The sequence below is a fragment of the Oncorhynchus gorbuscha genome, linkage group LG14 (assembly GCF_021184085.1).
Source record: "Oncorhynchus gorbuscha isolate QuinsamMale2020 ecotype Even-year linkage group LG14, OgorEven_v1.0, whole genome shotgun sequence".
NCBI lineage: Eukaryota > Metazoa > Chordata > Actinopteri > Salmoniformes > Salmonidae > Oncorhynchus > Oncorhynchus gorbuscha.
The window spans coordinates 52,883,589-52,907,827 of NC_060186.1; the positions used below are offsets into that span (position 1 = coordinate 52,883,589).

Consider the following 24,239-nt stretch of genomic DNA (forward strand, 5'->3'; position numbering starts at 1 on the left):
CTCTGATTATTTACTTGCCTAAGTTATGAAAAATGTCACATCAGCTGATAAAGGATCTTATTAGACTGGAATGCATCATGTTTTACTATCAAGCGTTCAAAATGTAGCAATACAAGGTATTCCTTGGGACTGCTTGAGTCAGTCACATCAACAATAACATTTGAACCAGAAAAAGGTGGTTAAAATATTGTTATTTTATTTTGTGTAAAAATCACACAGCTGCTAGTTCATTCTGCAGAGATACATCCATGCAGTTAAACATCATCCCACAGCCATAATAAGCAATTAAATAGAATATTTGCTGTTAGTCAGCAATTAATGCAAATGTACATATGAGATCAAAAGGTGTGTATCATATACAATATACAACATAACCCTTTTACAGTACATCAACCTGAACAGCGGGGAAAAGAAGGTTCAATACAGGGAGAATAGAATCAAGTGGAAACCTGAACGCCAGGAGTAAGGCATTTGAGGACAGGTTGAGAAAAGAAACAGGAAGTTCCAGGAAAACAAAGACAGTTATGTTTAGGTACCACCACAATGTCATACTAGGTAAGATATACAGGTAGAAATCAAGTGGTCTATTTTTAAGCGCAGTCTTCATACTAGATAAGAACATGAACAACATGCAGGTAAAAATGGTGTCAGAGGGGAAACAAAAAGAAAAACGGGGGGGGGTGCAGTCTTCAGTCAGGTCTCACTTCCATAGTTGGTATCTCACAAGGACCTCTCTCACAGGCAGCGGCAGCATGAGCAACTACAGAGCCAGGAGCGAAACTCAAAGGTGTCCCGTCATCTGGGGGTCGATCACTTCACAAGGTAATACAGCTCACTGTGTTAAGGATCAAATCGCAGAAGACTAGTGAAAAAAACTAAAAGAACACATACATACACTTGTTGCATTGTGCAGTTTGTAACCGTTGCCTGCCCACATACATCCACACACACAGTAATAAACTGGAACATTAATAAATTCCTGTCACATGATCAGTCCAAGGTGCTCCAGGATAGAGCATCATCTCCCATAGACTCCTCCCCTCTCCTCTCCTCACCCAATGCCCTCGCTGGTATGATTATCTGTCCTTGACAGGGCCCGGGCGGCCAGGCCCACTCACACTACAGACAGACCACAGTGTGCTCCTCTCATTCAGTGAACTGGACACTTGTCATCACGGGGAAGAATGGGGAGGGAACTTGGCCTTCAGTACCCCATGACTCAAGTTCCAGTTCTATGCATGCCTGGCTAGCCTCGGGGGCCTGTCCTGTTATAAGGGATTGACGTCTACAATAATCTTTATTTCTTTGATAAATAAAAGTGCCAATATTTGTAACATTCCCATCCCAGCCGCTCTGGTAAGACTGTACTCTGTCTGATGAGGGCGACTCAGGGTGTGTTGTTGCAGTCAGTCAGCCGGTGGAGTCCGTTTCCCACAGTAGAGACAGCAGAACACAGAGGGAGTGGACATCGGGAGAACAACATGTGCATCTCTTATCTGCTCTCATGGACTTATCCTCCTCACAAACAGGTTACAAATGGGAAAATGGTCTAAGCTGTTCCAGTTGAACCTCCAAAGATATCCTCTCTTCTAGCAAGTCCTATGAATGAAAAGCAACAAGATAAATCACCTAAAATTAGGAATGAAGTTCAACCTTTGTAAAGGCTTTGATTTTTTTTATGCCAAAATGTTCAAAATCAAGCCTCAGGTTCAGTTCAATAACAAATTGGTTAGTATGCATGTACTGTGTTTAAACACTCCCCTACCTTTAGCTGTTGCTGTAATTCACTGTTGAGCCTGGCCAAGACTGTGTTGGTCTCCTTGTTTCTTCTGATAGAGGCTTGAATTGCTTTTTTATCCTTCCCAACCGACCTGCAATTTTTTTTTTTTACTTTTAAAACTTGCATTTCTTCATTTCAATGCCAATTAAGTGATCAAAGATATATAAATCAACAATGAAAGACCAGTCACTATTCAGATTCATATGGAGCCCCTGTTCCTACCTGGGAATGGATGGCTGTGCAGCTAAAACAGTGGCTATGACGTTAGACTTCAGGGGGAGGGCCTCTTCCTGGAGTTCATCCTCAGACTTCAGTCTCCGGCGGACAGGCTTAGGTGGGGGGGCCATGATGGACCCTTTGGCCTGACAGGGAAAAAAATAAAACACACTGTATAAATCTGAAAAGAACCATTTGCAAGTACAAACAATAGTACGCAAGTATTAACACCATGGGACCACGCAGCCGTTACACCGCTCAGGAAGGAGACGCGTTCCGTCTCCTAGAGATGAATGTACTTTGGTGTGAAAAGTGCAAATCAATCCCAGAACAGCAACAAAGGACCTTGTGAAGATGCTGGAGGAAACCGGTACAAAAGTATATCCACAGTAAAACGAGTCCTATAGGGGGAGGCTTGCAAGCAAAGAACATCATCCCAACCGTGAAGCACAGGGGTGACAGTATCATGTTGTGGGGGCGCTTTGCTGCAGGATGGACTGGTGTACTTCACAAAATAGATGGCATCATGAGGAGGGATAGATAGACATCAGTCAGGTAGTTAAAGCTTCCAAATAATGCTACCAAATACTAATTGACTATGTAAACTAATGACCCACTGGGAATGTGATGAAAGAAATAAAAGCTGAAATAAAATCACTCTATTATTCTGACATTTCACCCTTAAAATAAAGTGGTGATCCTAACTGGCCTAAGACAGGGAATTTTTACTATTATTAAATGTCAGGAATTGTGAAAAACTGAGTTTAAATGTATTTCGCTAAGGTGTATGTAAACTTTATATATTCACCCCCTTTGCTATGAAGCTCATAAATAAGATCTGGTGCAACCAATTACCTTCAGAACTCAAATAAAGTTAAATAAAGTCCACCTGTGTGCAATCTAAGTGTCATATGATCTCAGTATATATAAATATGTAGCCGTTCAAAAGGCACAAGAGTCTGCAACACCACCAAGCAAGTCGCACTATGAAGACCATGGAGCTCTTATAACCCAACAGATCAGGATTGGGTTATAAAAAATATCCGAAACATTGAACATCCCACGAAGCACCATTTAATCCATTAAAAAAAAATGGAAATAATATGGCACCACAACAAATCTGCCAAAGCTGCCCTCCAAAGCTCACGGACCAGGCAAGGAGGGCATGAATCAGAGAGGCAACAAAGAGACTAAAGATAACCCTGAAGAAGCTGCAAAGCTCCACAGTAGAGATTGGAGTATCTCTCATACACTCCACAGAACTGGGCTTTACGGAAGAGTGGCCAGAAAAAAGCCATTGCTTAACCTCTCTGGGATATGTGGGACGCTAGCGTCACTGTACAGGTATCAAGACAGTGTACTGAGGTACGAGGTAGTTGGAGTGATTGATTGAGGTGCATCATGGTCTAAATAAGTCAATTACTTACAGAGTTCACAGTAGCTGCAGCTCGCTCTTCCTGGTTGTCACTCTTCACAGTTCTCAAAGGCCCAGCACCTTCTAAAGACTTCTCTACCTGTGAACGGAGAACGAACAGTCTGTCTTATTATAACAGGAGTACAGATGATATAACCGGGTTAGGTTCACCAACTGCAAGGTGGTTCTGTATTTTACGGTGTTTGACTTACCGGCAGACTCTCTGGGTGCTTCTCCTCGTCATCGCTGGGCTCTTCTGAGGCAGCAAACACCTGGAACTGACTGAAGTCAGCAAAGTTGGGCTGCTCCGGGATCTGCTGGGGCGAGGTAGTGGAATGAGCTGCCTGGCCCTCATCTGAGCGATGCCCACTGTGGGGACCCGAGGTCTGGGGAAAAACACAGGGTTCAGACTAAACACTGCATTTTGAAAAACGGAACACAACCTTGAATAGGAGATTACTTAGTCAATGACTTAGATGTGGATTGAAATTTACTGCATAGGTACCTGGAGAAAATTGGGGGAGGGTCATGTTTTTTCAATTTCAGTCAAGGGGAGTGTTGAGTATTTTTTAAAGTTAATTTGTGGAATTTCTTTCCTTCTTAGCATTTGAGCCAATCAGTTGTGTTGTGACAAGGTTGGGGTGGTATACAGAAGACAGCCCTATTTGGTAAAATACCAAGTCCATATTATGGCAAGAACAGCTCAAATAAGCAAAGAGAAACAACAGTCCATCATTACTTTGAGACATGGTCAGTCAATACGGAAAATCAATAACTTTTCTTCAAGAGCAGTCGCAAAAAACATCAAGCACTATGATGAAACTGTCTCTGATGAGGACCGACACAGGAAAGGAAGACCCAGAGTTATCATCAACTGTTTAGAGGAGACTTTGAATCAGGCATTCACGGTTGAATTGCTGCAAAGAAACCACTACTAAAAGGACACCGATAATAAGAAGAAACTTGTTTGGGCCAAGAAACACAAGCAATGGACATTAAACCTGTGGAAAATTGTCATTTGGTCTGATGTCCAAATTTGACCTTTTTGGTTCCAACCACCATGTCTTTGTGAGACGCAGAGTAGGTTAACGGATGATGGGAACCACACATGCGGCGAAGGATGGAAGTGGTGCTTTGCTGGTGACAATGTCTGTGACTTATTTAGAATTCAAGGCATACTTAACTAGCATGGCTACCACAGCATTCTGCAGCAATTCACCATCCGATCTGGTTTGCACTTAGTGGGGCTATCATTTGTTTTTCAACAAGACAATGACCCAAAACACACCTCCAGGCTGTGTAAGTGTTATTTGGCCAAGGAGGAGAGGCCAAATCATGACCAGGCCTCCACAATCACCCGACCTCAACTCAATTGAGAAGGTTTGGGATGAGTTGGACCGCAGAGTGAAGGAAAAGCAGCCAACAAGTACTCAGCATATGTGGGAACTCCTTCAAGACTGTTGGAAAAGCATTCCTCGTGAAACTGGTTAAGAGAATGCCAAGAGTGTGCAAAGCTGTCAAGGCAAACTGTGGCTACTTTGAAGGATTAAATATATTTTGTTTAACACTTTTTTCATTACTACATGATTCCATATTTGTTATTTCATCATTTTGAGGACTTCACTGCAATGTAGAAAATAGTAAAAATAAAGAAAAACCCTTGAATGGTTAGATCTGTCCAAACTTTTGACTGGTACGGTGTGTGTGTGTGTGTGTGTGTGTGTGTGTGTGTGTGTGTGTGTGTGTGTGTGTGTGTGTGTCTGATGCCGCCCCTCATCGCTGATTCTGCGCCTGGCATGCAATATCAAGTGAGCCTACAGGCTATTTAGTGTAGTCTCAATCAAATTATCCATAGCTTATAGGCTACGAAGTGCATGGTCGGAGAAGCACAGATCAAAGTTATATTACAAAGATAGCTGCTGGGATGGTATAAATAAAACTAGGCTGCATTACACACGGCAATGGATATTCCAACCCTGAGCCCCGGGCTGCTCTGCTCTTGCTGATCAAAACCTTTTTTGTGTGCCGTCTCACCAATGCTGTGCAGGTCTACAGTGGCGGCATTTCAGGAGGTGAGTCAAACGCTTCTTCCAAACATTACTTCCGATTAGGCCTAGTCCAAATCTTCTGCGCGGAATAGCCTATAACCTATGTTCCGTTATTGAGTTATTGATTCGAGTAACATTGTGGTGCTGACATTTGAATCAGCAGCACAACCAATGGACAGTTATAATTCGACTTTAGTAACAACAACAGGACTTTGTGTTGGAGCCTATTTCTTCCTATTTAAGAAAGAGGTAGGCCTACCTGTTTGACAAATAAAATTAGGCTATTAGGCTGCTATAACCATAGATTTGCCATAGGCCTAACTTTTATTAAAGAAAATGGCAAAAAGCACAGGCCTACACATTGTTATCTTAAGATTTAGAGGGGGAAAAAATTACAGATCCATTATATAAAGTAAACTATAACAGTGCTTAGGTCCGTGACGCTTTATGATAGAAACAAGCGGTAAAATACCCGGGATATCATTTAGTTTCTACAGCAGAGACAAAAATGTACTTTGCTTGGGAGGTAATCAAATTCTGTCACTATCAATTGATTAAGCTATTCACTTTCTGTACAATAGCAAATATTTAAACCCAAGACAGCTTTTAGGGAAACACTTGTGACCTTCTCTCGTTGGGTTAAGCCACAGAAGAAGAGTAGCCAGTAGTTAAAGCTTTCATTTCTATGCATCGGTAGGACTACCCTGTTTGGGGTGGAAAGGTAGGCTTAACTTTTGAAAGAACCATTCTCAGATTCCTAATGATTGTTTGCAGACATGAACAATTTTGTTGCAAACAAAACACACTGATTTGGCATTGGAGAAATGTGACAAGATTAACACACATCTGTCCATTCTTAGCCTGTAATTTATGTGGTATTAAAAAATATTCTGCTAATATGTAACATTATGTAGAATTGCATGAAATGTTTCTATAAGGCCATTTTTCTCTCTGACCTGCAAATATTATAGATTTTACTATAAAGGACATCTGTCCACAGTAGTCTCTGAACTCACAACCTTCTGGCCTGCAGCCCTGTGCCCAAAATAATATTTAAAAATCCTGCATTGCCATGTAATGCTTAGAGAAGAAAGAACAGTTTCTAAAACTACATATCTAAGGCTTTGGTCTGTCCAAGAAGTGAGGTTAAACGTGTTCTCTGCTATCCACTTCGTTTTAATTATTATTTTGGGTGTGTGTATATCACTTTTTTTCCAAGGGAAGGCTATCCATTTTCATTTCAGAGAGGTTCGCTTTTCTCCATGTAACCCTCATTATAAATAATGTTCACTCCCTTAGTAGTAGTAGTAATAATAGTCTGTGTAGAGTGAATAGAACATAAAGGAGATTTCAGCATTTAAATATGTACATTTCCTATTAAAGACTACACAGAGGCGGCAACATTTTGATAAGTCTTCAGGTCTGTGCTGATAGTTCTACCTGTGTGGGTAGTGGTCTAGGAGGCACGGCTGGAGGGTAGGCCACGACTCCAGCCGACTGTGGCCCGGGGGGGACAGCCGCAAAGCTTCTGTTCATGTCTAGAGAGGAGGAGCGGGAGTGGGAGGCGTGTGGTCTGGGGGGTGGCGGTGGGGGAGCAGTCACCACCTTCAGTCCTTCAGGAGATGTCCCAGAATGAGACCTACAACACAGCTAGTGAGCTTACCATTCAAAAACTCTTCAATTAACAAAGCATGTGTTTTGACATCGAATATCTCTAGATATTGAGACCAACTTACCTTTGTCTTGTTACAACACTTGTAATTGGGTCTTGATCTGAAGTGTAGGAATCTGAACTGCTATAACCATCACCTTTAGGAGAGAAATATGAGTATGGTATCTTGAACCATGTCTCAAGGAAATGCAATATAATTATGGTCACAGATTTATTATAGGAAATACGGCCTACCTAAAAATTGCAACTGTCCTAAATTCTTTATGATAATGGTACATCCCTTGAGACACTTACCAGAGTTAGCAGTTACAAACTTCATAGATGTGGCAAGCTTGGTTTCTTCAGAGAGGTCAGGTGGTTTAGCCATCAGGGGACTTGTAGGATGTGTGTGGTCTTCAGGAATGAGAAAGACGGTCAATTACCTTAACAGTATTTAGAAAGAGGTACAGTGCATCCCTTCATTACTTCTCAGTAAAATTCTTGAGAGTTGCTAGTCTCTCCAGTCTCCACTGCTTTAGAAGACAGAGCTTGGTCTTCTGATATGTTTACGTGCTCTTATCATATGGGGAAAGTATCTTACCACTTCCGGTTCTCTTCAGCTCCATCTCTTGCATATGGATCTTGCTTGGGGTCATGCGGATGGGGACAGGGTGGACAATGGCTGTATCCTGTAAGGACAGAGGTGTCTGATGATCATAAGCCCATATACTGCCATTAGGATATAAATATTTCATAGTGTCAGAACAGTTTGTAAAAGGCTAGAAAAGGCTTCCATTCATGGCAATTATGCAGATTGAGAAAACTGAATCTCTACAGTACCAGTCAAAAGTTGACACGTACTCAAAAGGTTTTTCTTTATTTTCAAAAGAAAGTGTTAAACAAATCCAAATATATTTAACATTTGAGATTCTTCAAAGTAGCCACCTTTTGCCTTGACAGCTTTGCACACTTGGCACTCTCTCAACCAGATTCACCTGGAATGCTTTTTCAACAGTCTTTGAGTTCCCACATATGCGGAGCACTTGTTGGCTGCTTTTCCTTCACGCTGCGGTCCAACTCATCCCAAACCATCTCAATTGGGTTGAGGTCCGGTGGTTGTGGAGGCCTGGTCATCTGATGCAGCACTCCATCACTCTTCATCTTGGTTAAATAGCCTATACACAGCCTGGAGGTGTCCTTTTGAAAAACAAATGATAGCCCCACTAAGCGCAAACCAGATGGGAAGGCGTATCGCTGCAGAATGCTGTAGTAGCCATGCTGGTTAAGTGTGACTTGAATTCTAAATAAATCACAGACAAGTGTCACCAGCAAAGCACCCCCACACCATCTCCTCCATGCTTCACGACGGGAACCACACACACGGAGATCATTCGTTCACCTACTCTGAGTCTCAAAAAGACATGACAGATTTCCACCAGTCTAATGTACATTGCTCATGTTTCTTGGCCCAAACAAGTCTCTTCTTATTGGTGTTCTTTAGTGGTTTCCTTGCAGCAATCTGACCATGAAGGCCTGATTCATGCAGTCTCCTCTGAACAGTTGATGTTGAGATGTGTCTGTTACTTGAACTCTGAAGCATTTATTTGGGCTGCATTCTGAGGTGCAGTTAACTCTAAAGAACGTATCCTCTGCAGCAGAGGTAACTTTTGAGTCTTCCTTTCCTGTGGCAGTCCTTATGAGAGCCAGTTTCATCATAGCGCTTGATGGGTTTTTGCAACTTTACTTAAAAACTTTTAAAGTTCTTGAAATTGTATGGATTGACTGACCTTCATGTCTTAAAGTAATGAACTGTCACTTATCTTTGCTTATTTGAGCTGTTATTGCCATAATATGGACTTAGCCCTATTTGGTAAAAGGCCACCTGTTTACCACCTCTACTTTGTCACAACACAACTGATTGGCTCAAACAAGGCACACCTGTTAATTGAAATGCATTCCAGGTGACTACCTAAAAACTGGTTGAGAGAATGCAAAGCTGTCATTAAAGGCAAAGGGTGGCTATTTTGATTTGTTTACCACTTTTCTGGTTACAGTTACATATGATTCCATGTGTTATTTCATAGAATAATAGTGAAGACATCAAAACTAAAAAAAAAATTAAAAAATGAAGATATTAAATATTGCTAACATGTAAAAATATCCCAGGAACTTATAGGGCCCACAATGTCATTCTTAATCATAGTATGGGATAAAAAAAGCTAAGCAAGCAAAAATCACATGGGTACTGCTGTTATGGTAAATTCAGTAGCACTATGTACATGCACTCAGAGCGAGATCTTAATTAGCCCTTGGGTTAATTTCATAATTTATACTCAAACAGACAAACTAAGTGATGGACTTACAGGGTCAGCTGGCGCAATGTTAGAATCAAATTGGGTCAGAGTTTGTGAGCTGGAGGAGCGCTCACTAAAAGTCTCCCACTGCTAGAGAGATAAAGCAGAAACACATCAGCACACAGGATGATTCCCCACCCAGTTACAAACCCCACTGCTCTCACACAGGCGGGGTGAGGAACTGCATTTACTATCACTTATCCATTCATTATAGTGAGGAAGGGATGGATATTGACTGGAACCATGGTAACTAGCTTAACAGAAATGGAGCAAACTGACTGATTGAGAATTGTAGCTTTTGTAGGTTTCTGTAAGTACCAATCTGTGTTTCTTAAAAATGGATAAGAAAGATAAGGAATTAGGAAATTACTGCGAGATGACAGCTACTAAAACCGAGCAATGGAAAGATACTTATCGATCACTTAATTGAGAAGTAATTTGCAATATGCTGGAATGGCAAAAGTTCAACGATGACCTATTTTACAGTGACAACATGTGGTGGTTTGGTGCCCAACCTCATTGCCCTGGTTGAGATCAGGCCAGGTCTGGTTGAGTGAGGGCATGGAGGGGGACTTGTTGGGTGTCACCTCCACGGGGGATCCCGAGTAGCCCACGTCAGGGGCCTGGTCTGGAACCTCTGGAACATGGAACATTTATATCAGGATGACGATTCCATTTCTCTCTGTGTTTCATAAATCAACTGTCTGCAGCAGACAGTCCCAAGGCCAGGTTTGGACAGATTCTGATTTTATAGCAGGAGAGCGCCAGCTTTTACCTGCTGAGTCATCCAAGTCAATAAGCTTTGGCATAAGACTCTCCGGCAGCTTTTCGGGAAGATCATAGCTGTTTTTCCGAGCAACAACCAGATGAAATGCAGCACAGAACTCATCCAGTGTCAACGCCCCGTCTTTATCGAAGTCTGACAGCTCCCTGTAATGCAAACAATGTGAGTCAGCGAAAAAGACTAAACACACTCGTGAATGGAAAACTGCTCGAATCCCTTGTGAATTCAATCACTGGACCAGAGGTATCCAAATTCAATAACTGAAGAGTTATTTATTCCATTATTTGGTATTACTTCCTGGATTAAGAATAAATCAGGTGGTTCATAATACAATTCCATCATTACATATGGGGAGCATCTCAACTAAAGCCAATAGCCCTCTTTCTAATAACTTACCAAATGTGGGACAGTTCAAGAATAGGTAGCTTTGATTTTGTGAAAAATTCTTTTGCGGCAGAACCTGAAATATAGACGAAGGGAAAAACTGTTTGTGCTGGGTCAATCACTGTAGCATAACAGCCAGTCCCTGTAACCTTTAAAGGGCCAATCCTTAATTGAAACAAAGTAGTTCCCTGCCTCTATTTTGGTAAAAAGCTGAGGGATAGGCCTGGAGAAATGTAACCACTAAAATTGAATGGGCAGAGCTATGAATACAAGGACTGACCAGCCAATATATTAAAGATAGTTTTTAACATGTTGAGAGGCTATAAAATGTTTGTTTACATGTACAATGTTTACAACCATTGGTGTAAAACAAACATATTTTGGGTTCTGATGGAGTATGACAGTTAAACTAAGCTCATTAGGCATTTCTAATGTATATACCCTTTGATTCTTGAATAACATTAATTTATTAGTCCAAAAATGGATGAAGCAACTGCAGATTGAAGGTAAATGTGTAAAAGCTGGTTTCACACAAAGCTCACTACTCACCAGGTATGAAACCGTTGAGGTCTGGTTGGATGGTCTTGAACTGATTTATGTAATACTGTCTCTGCTCGTCTGTGATTTTCCAGGGGTCGTCATAACCACCACTGGACTGTCTTTGGGTTTCATTGGCTGTTGTCGCAGATGCAACCGTTCGAATCGAAGAGTTCTCCTAAAGCCAGTCATGTGAAACATTTAGAGAGAAAATAACCATTCCTGAATTATCGCAGTAGCTACAGTGCATTCAGAAAGTATTCAGACCCCTTGACTTTTTCAACATTTTGTTACATTACAGCTTTATTCTAAAAAGGATGAAATATTTTATCAAGCTACACACAAAACCCATAATGACAAAGCGAAAACAGGTTTACACATTTTAGCAAATGTATTTAAAAAAAAAAAAAAGTATTCAGACCCTTTGATATGAGACTCGAAATTGAGCTCAGGTGCATCCTGTTTGCATTGATCATCCTTGAGATGTTTCAACCTGTGGTAAATTCAATTGATTGGACATGATTTGGAAAGGCACACAACGGTCTATATAAGGTCTCACAGTTGACAGTGCATGTCAAAGTAAAAACCAAGCCATTAGGTTGAAGGAATTGTCGAGCTCTAAGACAAGATTGTGTCGAGGTACAGATCTGGGAAGGTTACCAAAACATTTCTGCAGCATTGAAGGTCCCTAAGAACACAGTGGTCTCCATCATTCTTAAATGGAAGACATTTGGAACCACCATGACTCTTCCTAGAGCTGGCCATTCAGCCAAACTGAGCAATCAGTGGAGAAGTGCCTTGGTCGGGGAGGTGACAAAGAACCCGATGGTCACTCTGAAAGAGCTCCAGAGTTCCTCTGTGGAGATGGGAGAACCTCCCAGAAGGACAACCATCTATACATCACTCCACCAATCAGGCCTTTATCGTAGAGTGTGCAGACGGAGGCCACTCAGTAAAACGCACGACAGCCCGCTTGGAGTTTTCCCAAAAGGCACCTAAAGGACTCTCAGATCATGAGAAACAAGAGTCTCTGGTCTGATGAAATCAAGATTGAACTCTTTGGCTTGAATGCCTAGGGACTCGTCAGGAGGAAACCTAGCACAATCCCTACGGTGAAGCATGGTGGTGGCAGCATCATGCTGTGGGGATGTTTTTCAGCAGCAGTCTCTGGGAGTCTAGTCAGTGTCGAGGGAAAGATGAACGGAGCAAAGTACAGAGAGGTCCTTGATGAAAACTTGCTACGGAGCGCTCAGGACCTCAGACTGGGGAGAAGGTTCACCGTCCAACAGGACAATGACCCTAAGCACACAGCCAACTCAACGCAGGAATGGCTGCGGGACAAGTCTTTGAATGTCTTTGAGTGGCCCAGCCAGAGCCTGGACTTGAACCTAATCGAACATCTCTGGAGAGACTTGAAAATAGCTGTGCAGCAATGCGCCCCATCCAACCTGACAGCTTGAGAGGATCTGCAGAAAAGAATGGGGAAACTCCCCAAATACACATGTACCAAGATTTTAGCGTCATACCTAAGAAGATGACTGTAATAGCTACCAAAGATGCTTCAACAAAGTACTGAGTAAAGGATCTGAATACTTATGTAAATGTGTCTTTATTTTTATAAATGTGCAAACATTTATAAAAACCTGTTTTCGTTTCATCATTATGGGGTAATATGTGTAGATTTAGGGGGAAAAACACAATTTTATACATTTTAGAATAAGGTTGTAATGTAACAAATTGCAGAAAAAGTCAAAGGGTCTGAATACTTTCCGAATGCACCGTATGTAGTTTGAGGTGGAAATATTAGCCAATGAAATAGAGCATCTAGTGAAATAGGCCATCTCCATCTCTATGCCTTTAAGCCATTACAAGAAATATGACAGGTCCATGGAAGCATTTGCTGCACTACCTGGACCGGTGAGGAATGTATTGCTGGGAGTGTGCTGGAGGAGGGGGGATGAGCATCTTTCAAACTGACCCAGCTTTCCTGAACAGGGGGAGGAGAGTTGGCAGACCACATCCCATCACCTGACACCACAGGTCCTGTAGAGAGAAGAAGAGAAGAGAGTTACACAGCCTCAGGACAGGGCAATTAGATTACACAGGGCTCCTTCTCGCTGATGCAGTGAGCATACTCAAGCATTCAGTGAGTGGATTAAAGACACTTGTCATCAATATTCCTATTATCAATAATCATGTTGAACCTCACTTATTTAGCAAGCTATGTAATAGTTGTATGACTGGCGAAAGCCAAAACGATGCATGACAACTGTGTACAGATATTAATACACATCTACAACTGAAACCGTAAACCTTGTCAGACTAACATTCAGAGGATACAGGTTGTTGTGTAGTGTGTACCTGCTTGTGGTTCTCTGAAAGGTGTCCAGACAGCACCTGCCACAACCACAGGTTGTCTCTCTACGTTCCCCCCGCTGGCCTGACGTTTGTGCTTTCTCCAGTGGGGCGAGGTGGGAGGGGACTGGTGCGGAGACACCACAGGGGATGTGGTGTCAGGCTGCAGCTTCAAAGAGTGGCAATTAACATCAGATTAAAACCTAAATGTCTATCAAAGTTTGAATTGTAATTCTGACAGATCAATCTGTCAAGAAACTAGATCATTCAAATAGTTGATCAAATATATTTCCACTAGAGATCTCTTAATAAGAGAAATGCTCAGAGGGGCAATAACCTGTGGTTCTACTGTGGGCACGCAGGGCTGGATGACCTCATGGGCAGACAACTTCTTGACCTGCCCTCGGCCTGGGGGTCGTGGGATTACGCCCTGGTAAGACCCCTGGTTCTCAGAGTCTGGGTACATGGCTGCGTGTCTGGCCTCCTGTTCATTCTTGGCCACAACAAAGCGAGGCAGAGGCAAGTCCTTGACTGTAGATGAGAAACTGTTAGATTATAGCACTGCCTCAAATCCCTTCTATCTAGCTAGTTGTTTCAACTAGCAGGACTTAACTAGTCAGTTGTTGTCGTCTAGTATGGCCTATTACAACATGGCCTACAAAAGTGTTGAAAATGATAACCACAACATTTGCTTGCAGCTCCATTATTAACCACATCTAGTTCAAGTGTTACCCAATTTACTTAAGTGATGTATCAAAAGGTGCTTTACAAAGCCTAATGTTCAGGTTTTCAAGAGGTACTTTGAGTCTTTTCCTCCAATAGCTCTGGCCCAGCTTCCTGTTTAGGCTGTGCAATTTCCTGTTGAATTTGTTCTCTATTCTTCGCTTGTACACTACATTACCAAAAGTATGTGGACACCTGCTCATCGAACATCTCATTCAAAAATCATGGTCATTAATATGGAGTTGGTCCCCCATTTGTTACTATAAGAGCTTCCACTCTTCTGGGTTGGCTTTCCACTAGATGTTAAAACATCGCTGCAGGGACTTGCTTCCATCAGCCACAAGATTATTTAGCGATGTTGGGCGATTAGGCCTGGATTCGCAGTCAGCGGTCCAATTCATTCCAAAGGTGTTTGATGGGGTTGAGGTCAGAGCTCTGTGCAGGCAGTCAAGTTCTTCCACACTGATCTCGCCAACCCATTTATGTCTGGACCTCAACTTCTGCACAGGGGCACAGCCAGGCTGAAACAGGAAAGGGCCTTCCTCAAACTGTTGCCACAAAGTTAGAAGCACAGAATTGTCTAGAATGTCATTGTATGCTGCAGCTTTAAGATTTCCCCTTCACTGGAATTAAGGGGCCTAGCCCGAACCATGAATACAGCCCCAGACCATTATTCCTCCTCCATCAAACTTCCCAATTGGCATTATGCATTGGGGCAGGTAGCTTTCTCCTGGAATCCGCCAAACCCAGATTCGTACGTCGTACTGTAAGATGGTAAAGTGTGATTCAACACTCCAGTTTCCACTGCTCCAGAGTCCAAAGGCGGCAAGCTTTACACCACTCCAGCTGGCGTTTGGCATAGCACATTGTGATCTTAGGCTGGTGTGCGGCTGCTCTGCCAAGGAAGCCCATTTCATGAAACTCCCATCGAACAATTATTGTGCTGACGTTTTCAGAAGCAGTTTGGAACTCGATAATGAGTGTTGCAACCAAGGACAGGCAATTTTTACACGCTGCGCGCTTCAGCACTTGGTGGTCCTGTTCTGAGAGCTTGTGTGGACTACCACTTCGTGGCTGAGCCGTTGTTGCTCCTAGACGTTTCCACTTCACAATAACACTTAGATGACCAGGGCAGAATTTTTTTTTTAATAAAAAGACTTGTTGAAAAGGTAGCATCCTATGATGGTGCCACATTGAAAGTTACTGAGCTCTTCAGTGTGGCCATTCTGCTGCCAATGTTTGTCTATGCAAATTGTATGGCTGTGTGCTCAATTTTATACACCTGTTAGCAACGAGTGTGACTGATAAATCCACTGATTTGAAGAGGTGTCCACATGCTTTTGTATATACAGTACCAGTCAAACATCTAGACACACCTACTCATTCAAGGGTTTTTATTTGTACTATGTTCTACATTGTAGAATAATAGTGAAGACATCAAAACTATGAAATAACACATATGGAATCATCTAATAGCCAAAAAATGTGATACATAAAAATAAATATATTTTATATTTGAGATTCTTCAAAGTAGCCACCCTTCCCATGACAGCTTTGCACTCTTGGCATTCTCTCAACCAGCTTCATAGAGGTAGTCACCTGGAATGCATTTCAATTAACAGGTGTGCCTTGTTAAAAGTTAAATTTGTGGAATTCAGTTGTGTTGTGACAAGGTAGGGTTGGTATACAGAAGATAGGGCTATTTGGTAAAAGATCAAGTCCATATTTTGGCAAGAACAGCTCAAATAAGCAAAGAGAAATGACAGGTCATCATTACTTTAAGACATGAAGGTAAGGGTAAGTCAATATGGAAAAGGTAAAGAACTTTGAAAAGTTTCTTCACGTGCAATCGCAAAAACCCTTCAAGTGCAATGATGAAACTGGCTCTCATGAGGACCGCCATAGGAAAAGAAGTCCCAGAGTTACCTCTGCTGCAGAGGATAAGTTCATTAGAGTTACCAACCTCAGTTTCCCATCAAATGCTTCCCAGAGTGACAGACACATCAACTGTTCAGAGAAGACTGCATCAACCAGGCCTTCATGGGTTGAATTGCTGCAAAGAAACCTCTACTAAAAGTACAACAATAACAAGAAGAAACTTGCTTAGGCCAAGAAACATGAGCAATGGACATTAGGCCGGTGGAAATCTGCCGTGTCTTTGTGAGACGCAGAGTTGGTGAAAGGATGATCTCCACATGTGTGGTTCCCACTGTGAAGCATACGAGGTGGTGGTGTGATGGTACTTTGCTGGTGACACTGCCTGTGATTTATTTAGAATTAAAAGGCACACTTAACCAGCATGGTTACCACAGCATTCTGCAGCGATACACCTTCCCATCTGGTTTGCCCTTAGTAGGACTATCATTTGTTTTTCAACAGGACAATGACCTCAAATACCTCTGGGCTGTGTATAGGCTATTTGACCAAGAAGGAGTGATGGAGGGCTGCATCAGATCACCCGACCTCAAACCCATATGAGATGGTTTGGGATTAGTTGGACCGCAGAGTGAAGAAAAAGCAGCCAACAAGTGCTCAGCATATGTCGGAACTCCTTCAAGACCATTAGAAAAGCATTCCAGGTGACTACCTCATGAAGCTGGTTGAGAGAATGCCAAGCTGTCAAGGCAAAGGGTGGCTACTTTGAAGAATCTCAAATATATATATTTTCTTGATTTGTTTCACTTTTTTGATTACTACATGATTCCATATGTGATATTTAATAGTTTGTGTTTTCACTATTATTCTACAATGTAGAAAATAGTAAGAATAAAGAAACACCCTTGAATGAGTAAGTGTGTCCAAACTTTTGACTGGTACTTTATAGTAGTCTTAATTTCCTGCTAAATCACACTCCATCTCTGATCCATCCATATCTCTGCATCCTGCTACTCATTAAATGGACTCAGATATGAAACTTGGGTGACGTATCCTCTATGTTGACAGTATATGCATTTGAAAACAGCTCATCTCTAGGGAGTACACATGGCATTAGAAAAGTATTCAGACCCCTTCCCTTTTTACAGGTTTTTAGACATTTTGGGAAATGTATAAAAAAACAGAAATACCTGATTGACATAAGTATTCAGACCCTTTGCTCTGTGACTCAAAATTGAGCTCAGGTGAATCCTGTTTCCAATGAGCATCCTTGAAAAGTTCATACATCTTGATTGGAGTCCACCCGCAGTAAAGTCAATTGATTGGACATGATTTGGAAAGGCACACACCTGTCTATATAAAAAACATCTCACAGTTGACAGTGCATGTAAGAGCAAGCACCAAGCAAAGAGGTTAAAGGAATTGTCCGTAGACAGGATTGTGTCAAGGCACAGATCTGGGAAAGGGTACCAACACATTTCTGCAGCATTGAAGATCCCCAAAAACACTGTGGCCTCTATCATACTTAAATGGAAAAAGTTTGGAACCATTACGTCTCTTCCTAGAGCGGGCCTTGGTCAGGGAGGTGACCAAGAACCCAAGGGTCACTCTGACAGAGCTCTATAGGTTGAGAACCTTCCAGAAGGATAACCATCTCTGCAGGACTCTAGCAATCAGGCCTTTAAGGTAGAGCGGCCAGACGGAAGCCACTCAGTAAAAGGCATGACAGCCCGCTAAGAGTTTGCCAAAAGGCACCTAAAGGACTCTCAGACCATGAGAAACAAGATTCTCTGGTCTGATGAAATCAAGATTGAACTCTTAGGCCTGAATTCCAAGTTTTCACATCTTGGGTATACCTGGCACCATCCCTACGGTGAAGCATGGTAGTGGCAGCATCATGCTGTGGGGATGTTCTTCCAGTGGCAGGGACTGGGAGACTAGTCAGGGTCGATGAATGGAGCAAAGTACAGAGAGGTCCTTGATGAAAACTTGCTACAGAGCGCTCAGGATCTCAGACTTGGGAGAAGGTTCACCTTCCCACAGGACAACGACCCTAAGCACACAGCCAAGTCAACGCAGGAGTCGCTTCGGGACAAGTCTCTTAATGTCCTCGATTGGCACAGCCAGAGCCTGGACTTGAACCCGATCGAACATCTCTGGAGAGACCTTTAAATAGATGTGCAGCGACACTCCCCATCCAACCTCACAGATGCTTGAGAGCATCTGCAAAGAAGAATGGGAGAAACTCCCCAAATACAAGTGTGCCAAGCTTGTAAAATCATACCCAAGAAGACCCGTGGCTGTAATCACTGCCAAAGGTGCGTCAACAATGTACTGACTAAAGGGTCTAAATAAATACATAAGTAAATGTAATCCGTTTTTTAAAATTTAAATAAAAACTGTTTTTGCTTTGTCATTATGGTTGTGTAGATTGATGAGGGAAAACCACAATTGTATTTATTTTAGAATACGGCTGTAACATAACAAATTGTGTTAAAAGTCAAGGGGTCTAAATACTTTCCTAATGCACTGTAATGAGTTGTTTTGAAGTCAAATGTGTGCCATTGTGAAAAACACATGACTATGCTACTCTCCCTTCAATATAGGCGACTGAATTTAACTAAAACCGTACCAAAGTCAAACATAAGAAGATGTAAACATTGTCCAGTGTGCCCCCAGGTGCTAATACCCTCTCTCATACATTAGTGGTTAATTCCTAATAGATGGAGCATTCCAGACATGTTTACTAACCAGAATTGAGGCTCTCTACTCGGAGAGGCAGTCCGGACTGGGCTACAGCGATGAGTTTCAGTGCAATGTAAAACTGGCTCCTTCCAAAATGGCCCAGGCGAGTGGCTCCACAGAGCTCTGTGATCTGAGACAACAAATTTACATTTCAGTCTTTTTGAGGAGGGGGATTATTTAAGATACTCTTTGAAGAGGTAGGGTTTCAGACGCTTTCAGAAGATGGGCAGGGACTCTGCTGTCCTAGCATCAGGGGGAAGCTGGTTCCATCCTTGGGATACAAGGACAAGAAGAGCTTGGACTGGGTTGAGCAGGAGCTGCCGTCTCGTAAGGGTCAAGAGACCAGAGGTGGTTGGGGTGTAGGGTTTGAGCATAGCCTGAAGGTAGGGAGGGGCAGTTCACCTTATTATCAACATACTGTAGAGTGATATAAACTCACTATTGTGTTCACACATCACTGTTATGTGCCAAATATTTGATGATGGGAGGGAATGTTGCATTCTCTCACAGAGAAAGTTCCAATGACATTGCTTCCTAACTAACACAGGAAGACAGATGTTGCTTTGTGTGCTCACTGAGCAATGTGACTTGTGTCGTCATAAAAGAAAATGGTCTGACATTTCTACAAGGATGCTTCTGAATTAGATGTATACGGCAAGTTGAAGACCTATTCCCTGAGACTTTGCCATTGCGTTGGTAAGAAATAACTACCAGGCAAGGCCTAGTGAGTCTGCATAATTTCAATGGGAAATAGGCCACAGACAGAACCAGGCAACATTTCACATCTCAGATTTATGGATCATGGATTAGGCCTATTCTTCAGTATAATGAACAACCAAAACAGAAACCTTTAGTCCTATGTTTTTGCATTAGGGAGGAAATAAAAGCATACATCATGGCCCACAAAAGAGCAGAGTAACTGTTGAAACAAAAGTCTGAGTCACACCCCTTCCTAGCACATGAATTATATAGCCTACACCAGGACAAGTGGCCTGGGAATTAGACTGAGCAGGTCAATAAATGACACATTGAAAGAAAGACAGCAAACCTTCAACCGCAACAGAAATGTTGGCGTCAGCCCACAAATTGATAACAGCACGAATATACAAAGAAATAGCTAAACATGACTGGCTATGTTCAAGTAACACAGTCGTTGCTACAATGCACATTCTACTGGCTTCACATCTTGATTGGATTAATGTTAATCAGTTAAATGAGCACTATGACCTTCGAATAGTATCAAGGCGATACAAATAAGATTATTTTATACTGTACATTTTGTATCCAGTCCAGCAAGCAACAAAGTATTAAATACACAAGAGAGGATGTGGGCTGTCGACTTAAACTGGTTAGCTACAAAAACAAGTGGGGATACTTAAGCTAGTTTATGATTCAAATTGCAAGAATATCAAGCAGAAAGACAGCTAGAAAAACATTGAAAATAAATAGCTGTGGTGTTGAGAGAACATGTGGCTATGTATAAAATGTAATGCTAGCAACTTAACTATATTCTTGGTAGCATGCTTTGCTAGTTAGCCTGATGCAGGAAATACCTTTTTCAATTTGCTAACTGGCAAGTATAAGGTGTGTCTCATCACGTTAACCACTGGCAACATGAACGCCACATACATGTCAAACACACCCCTATCACATTTGACAGATTGATACGTTTAGCTGGCTAATTAATTTAGGTAGCCCACCTGCAGGACAACCTCGCTGGGTAGCTGGGCCGCCCGGAAAAGGTCAAGAACTCTGCCATTGGAAGCCACTTTCTTTGTGTTGTCCGTATCGCAATAAACGAACAAATCAGAGTAATACTTCTGCTCTCCATCAGTTAATGTTAAACTTTCCATTATGGCATAAAAAGTACCCGTTTAGCGGACTAGCTGTTTCGTTATCCTTCCTTGCCTGAACTGGACCCAAAAAGTGCGAAAGAGCGACGTTGCTGGTTAGCTTTGCTAAATAGCTTAGCGAAATGCTGGTTATGGCAAGAAGGGGTCTTGTATGTCCCCAGAAACTATCCCAGTCGCAATATTACGTACCGACTGGTTAGAACAATTGACTATTTCGGGTAATTACTTTGCTATTTATCAATGGATAAAGTTAGACTTTCTGGCCTCGCTACTAACGTTACAAGCTGTTAGCAGCTAGCTAACGTAGCTGGCTAGCCAGGTAGAAAACCAGCCTCAAGTCAGCAATAGTCAACTTCCGAGACTGGGTGTCGGTATTCAACGGTAAATGAAACGGAGTTCTTCCGGTTCTATTCCGTTGCCGTATGTTTCAATCAAGTGAATAATTCCAAATTATATTAGACGTGAAGTTTTAGGGTCTTCTGGCTCTTTTCTCCCAACAGTCCTATGCCCCGTGATGTCATCGTACAGACGTTGTGAGTGAGCGGCGCCCGGATCACAAAAAAAATGCCATAGTTAATGTATATTTGTTTGTTTGTCATATCTGAAGCACTAGTAGAATGCCATGGCTGTGATTGACCAGGCATAGGAGGTCCATTGCGGAAGGTTTTGCCTTTATAAACGGCTGTTGTTTACCTCGTGTATGATGAGAGGGGACAACCAGAACCTGGCCTTACAGGAGACATTGATACAGGGACTTCACAGAAAGTATTCATACCCCTTGATTTATTCCACATTTTGTTGTGTTACAGCCTGAATTCAAAATGGATTCAAAATCTCTCACCCATCAACACACCACCATTATGACAAAGTGAAAACATATTTTTAGAAATGTTTGCAAGTGTATCGGAAATTAAATACAGACACTCCAAATTGAGCTCAGGTACATCCAATTTCCTTTGATCATCCTTGAGACGTTGATCAAATCAAATGTTATTTGTAACATGCGCGAATATAACAGGTGTAGTAGAACTTACAGTAAATTGCTTACTTTACAAGCCCTTAACCAACAATGCAGTTTTAAGAAAAATAATTAAGATAAACTGAAATGTAAAAAAATATCAAATAAAAATGACAAACAATTAAAGAGCAACAACAAAATAACAGACCCGAGGCTATATACAGGGGGTACAGGTGCAGAGTCAATGTTTGGGGGAACAGGTTAGTCAAGGTCGATACAACTTGATTAGAGGACACCTGTGGCCAATTCAATTGTTAGGACATGATTTTTTAGAAAGAAAGTCACCTGTCCCACAATGTCAGTGGGTTGAGAGGTCTTGGAACACTAATCGTAAAGAAGGTTGAGTTTGCGTTGTTTATTGTGTAAGTAATTCATTGTACAGGACAAACTAACTAAAAATCAAAGAAACTGGAAATCCTTGAGAAAGCGATTAAAAGGTTATTGGATTTCCAGGACTTCACAGTCAGAAGTCCTGGCAAATCTAATAGGAGTGACTTACTATTGGAGGCATTAATGTTATTATGGTGAATTGAGAGACTGGGTGTACTGTAGTAGTGAGATTATTTTGGGTCCCAGCCCATTTGGGTGTGGAAGGGAATGGCCATTGGTTCCACAACTTTTAAATGGGCTTTAAAATGATGTGATAATTTTCCACTGGGTAGAGGTGAGGCCAAATGTAACATCAGAGCCATTTTGATAGATGTGTGGTAGAAGAGATGGGACTCTGAGCCCAAGGTCTGGCATTTTATATGCCCTCAAAAGAAAAGGTTGGTGGACCAAGATTCAAAGGTCAGATTAAGGAGGTGGTGTTTGCTTGATTGCACCTACATTGAACTCGTCATTACATATGGTTGGTAAACATGTGTATGGTCGATGAAATGGTGGCTCATGTTATATTGTTGAAGAGAGGGAAAGATTTAAGTGTAGGGGTGTTGGAAGGGATTTGGGGGTGGGTCTGTTGGTAGGAATCTTATTTTCTTAATGTACCGAGTTAGGTAGAATTTAGAAATGTGGAGATAATGTTTTAAGCTGTGATTGATACACAGTCCAGCACAGTAGGTGGTGGCATGCACCTTTAATTTTTGTTTGCAGACTGCCAATTATATAATCGGACTTCGCAGCTGAAACATTGCAGGGAATACTGTCTGAAGATGCTCCCCCGCTCAGGCCCCAGAGCCTGTGTGGGAGCTGAGTACATTTGACCAAGTGAAGGAGTACATTTTTGTTTTGTGAGAATAATAGCCCTCTATTCGAATACCCATATGATATACTATTAGTTCATTTTAGTATATTGTTGTTGAATGGTGTCTTTTCAGTTGCGTGTACTAGCGCTTTGCCTGTGTACTGGAAGTTGATGCTGTTATGCAATCTCTTTTAGCATAACAGATTACTACCTAGACATGTTTGTAAATTCAATATGGAGTGCCAGAGTGCACTCGGAGCCTTCGTAAATTCTGGGTGTTGTCAGATTCTCCGTTCATAAATTCAAAGTGCTTTAGCTGAGGAGTAGCGTTGCGCCGAGAGAGTCAGAACGTTTGACTCGCAACGGCATTGTACATAAGAATTTGTTCTTAAAGTAAAATAAAGTAAATTCAAGCACCAAAGCTAACTTGCTAGCTACTTCCAGACACAAATGAGAACCTCACTCATGACTATTTTACTCACCCTAGCAGAGCTGGTTAGGCTGTTTTCATGTTATCCAGAGTGTTGGTGACTAACTATGCTGCCGGCAACAATTTAATTAGGCTTTTTTTTTGCTGCGGTTTACTGACAATTGCCACATTCAATGAGTGGACATTCGTAAATTCATCAGTCATTCTGAGCTCTGGCACGGTCAGCGGAGAGTGCTCTGAAATCGGACTAGATGGCCAGAGTGAATTTACAAACACACCTGAACCACTATACCACTTAGCAAAGCTATGAATTACGTGAATAATCAAGTCAATAAATTTTGGGTAGATTGCATGAAGTAAATATACTGGTAAGTTTGATGTATTAGTAGCCAACTAATGTTAGTAGGTAGCTAACATACCTGGTACATACTGCTGTAATGCTATGCGGTTTGTAAGGATAGCGTAGTTAACAAATTGTCTGCCAACACAATGTAACTTATTTGAAAAGTCATTACTTTATTACATTGCTCAACATTTTCTTAACATTTGTCATAATTAGTTAAAAGCAATAAATTTGAATCCGCTCTCATCAGACTTCTGTTGCATATTTTCTGCCATTTTCTTCAAATCTGAAAATGTTGTGAAGCCATGCCCATTTCTGAAGAATTCAAATAAAATTGTATTTGTCACATACACATGGTTAGCAGATGTTAATGCGAGTGTAGCGAAATACAAAAGCGTGGAAATGGTGACCATTGCTTGTATACTTCGTATTTTGGCGACTGTAGTACGACATCCGGGAACTTTGTCATACTAACTATATCCACACTCTGACCACTAAGCATACTACATCCTCAATTTACATCAGACATAGTATGATTAGTGAGGT

The 24,239-nt window shown here is 41.8% G+C and overlaps 1 protein-coding gene across 5 annotated transcripts; it reads right to left on the minus strand.

Moving 5' to 3' along the window:
- Positions 1-174: 174 nt before the first annotated feature.
- LOC123995097 (ralBP1-associated Eps domain-containing protein 1-like) lies at positions 175-23,520 on the minus strand. 5 transcript variants are annotated; one of them, XM_046298414.1, is made up of 19 exons: positions 23,403-23,520; positions 18,873-18,996; positions 13,861-14,054; positions 13,530-13,692; positions 13,078-13,211; positions 11,181-11,346; positions 10,644-10,707; positions 10,239-10,393; positions 9,979-10,100; positions 9,473-9,553; positions 7,711-7,798; positions 7,425-7,523; positions 7,195-7,267; positions 6,899-7,097; positions 3,623-3,796; positions 3,424-3,510; positions 2,003-2,142; positions 1,766-1,871; positions 175-1,599 (listed from the first exon to the last, which is right to left on the minus strand). In XM_046298414.1, the coding sequence occupies exons 3-19, from the start codon at positions 13,987-13,989 to the stop codon at positions 1,531-1,533; spliced, it is 2,049 nt and encodes a 682-aa protein (XP_046154370.1). In that variant the 5' UTR covers positions 13,990-14,054; positions 18,873-18,996; positions 23,403-23,520; the 3' UTR covers positions 175-1,530. The 5 variants fall into 5 exon arrangements, with proteins under 5 accessions (XP_046154370.1, XP_046154367.1, XP_046154366.1 ...); XM_046298411.1 differs by lacking the exon at positions 23,403-23,520 and adding an exon at positions 20,567-21,324 and having other exon boundaries at positions 13,530-13,686; XM_046298410.1 differs by lacking the exon at positions 23,403-23,520 and adding an exon at positions 20,567-21,323 and having other exon boundaries at positions 9,473-9,550.
- Between the last annotated feature and the right edge of the window lie 719 nt (positions 23,521-24,239).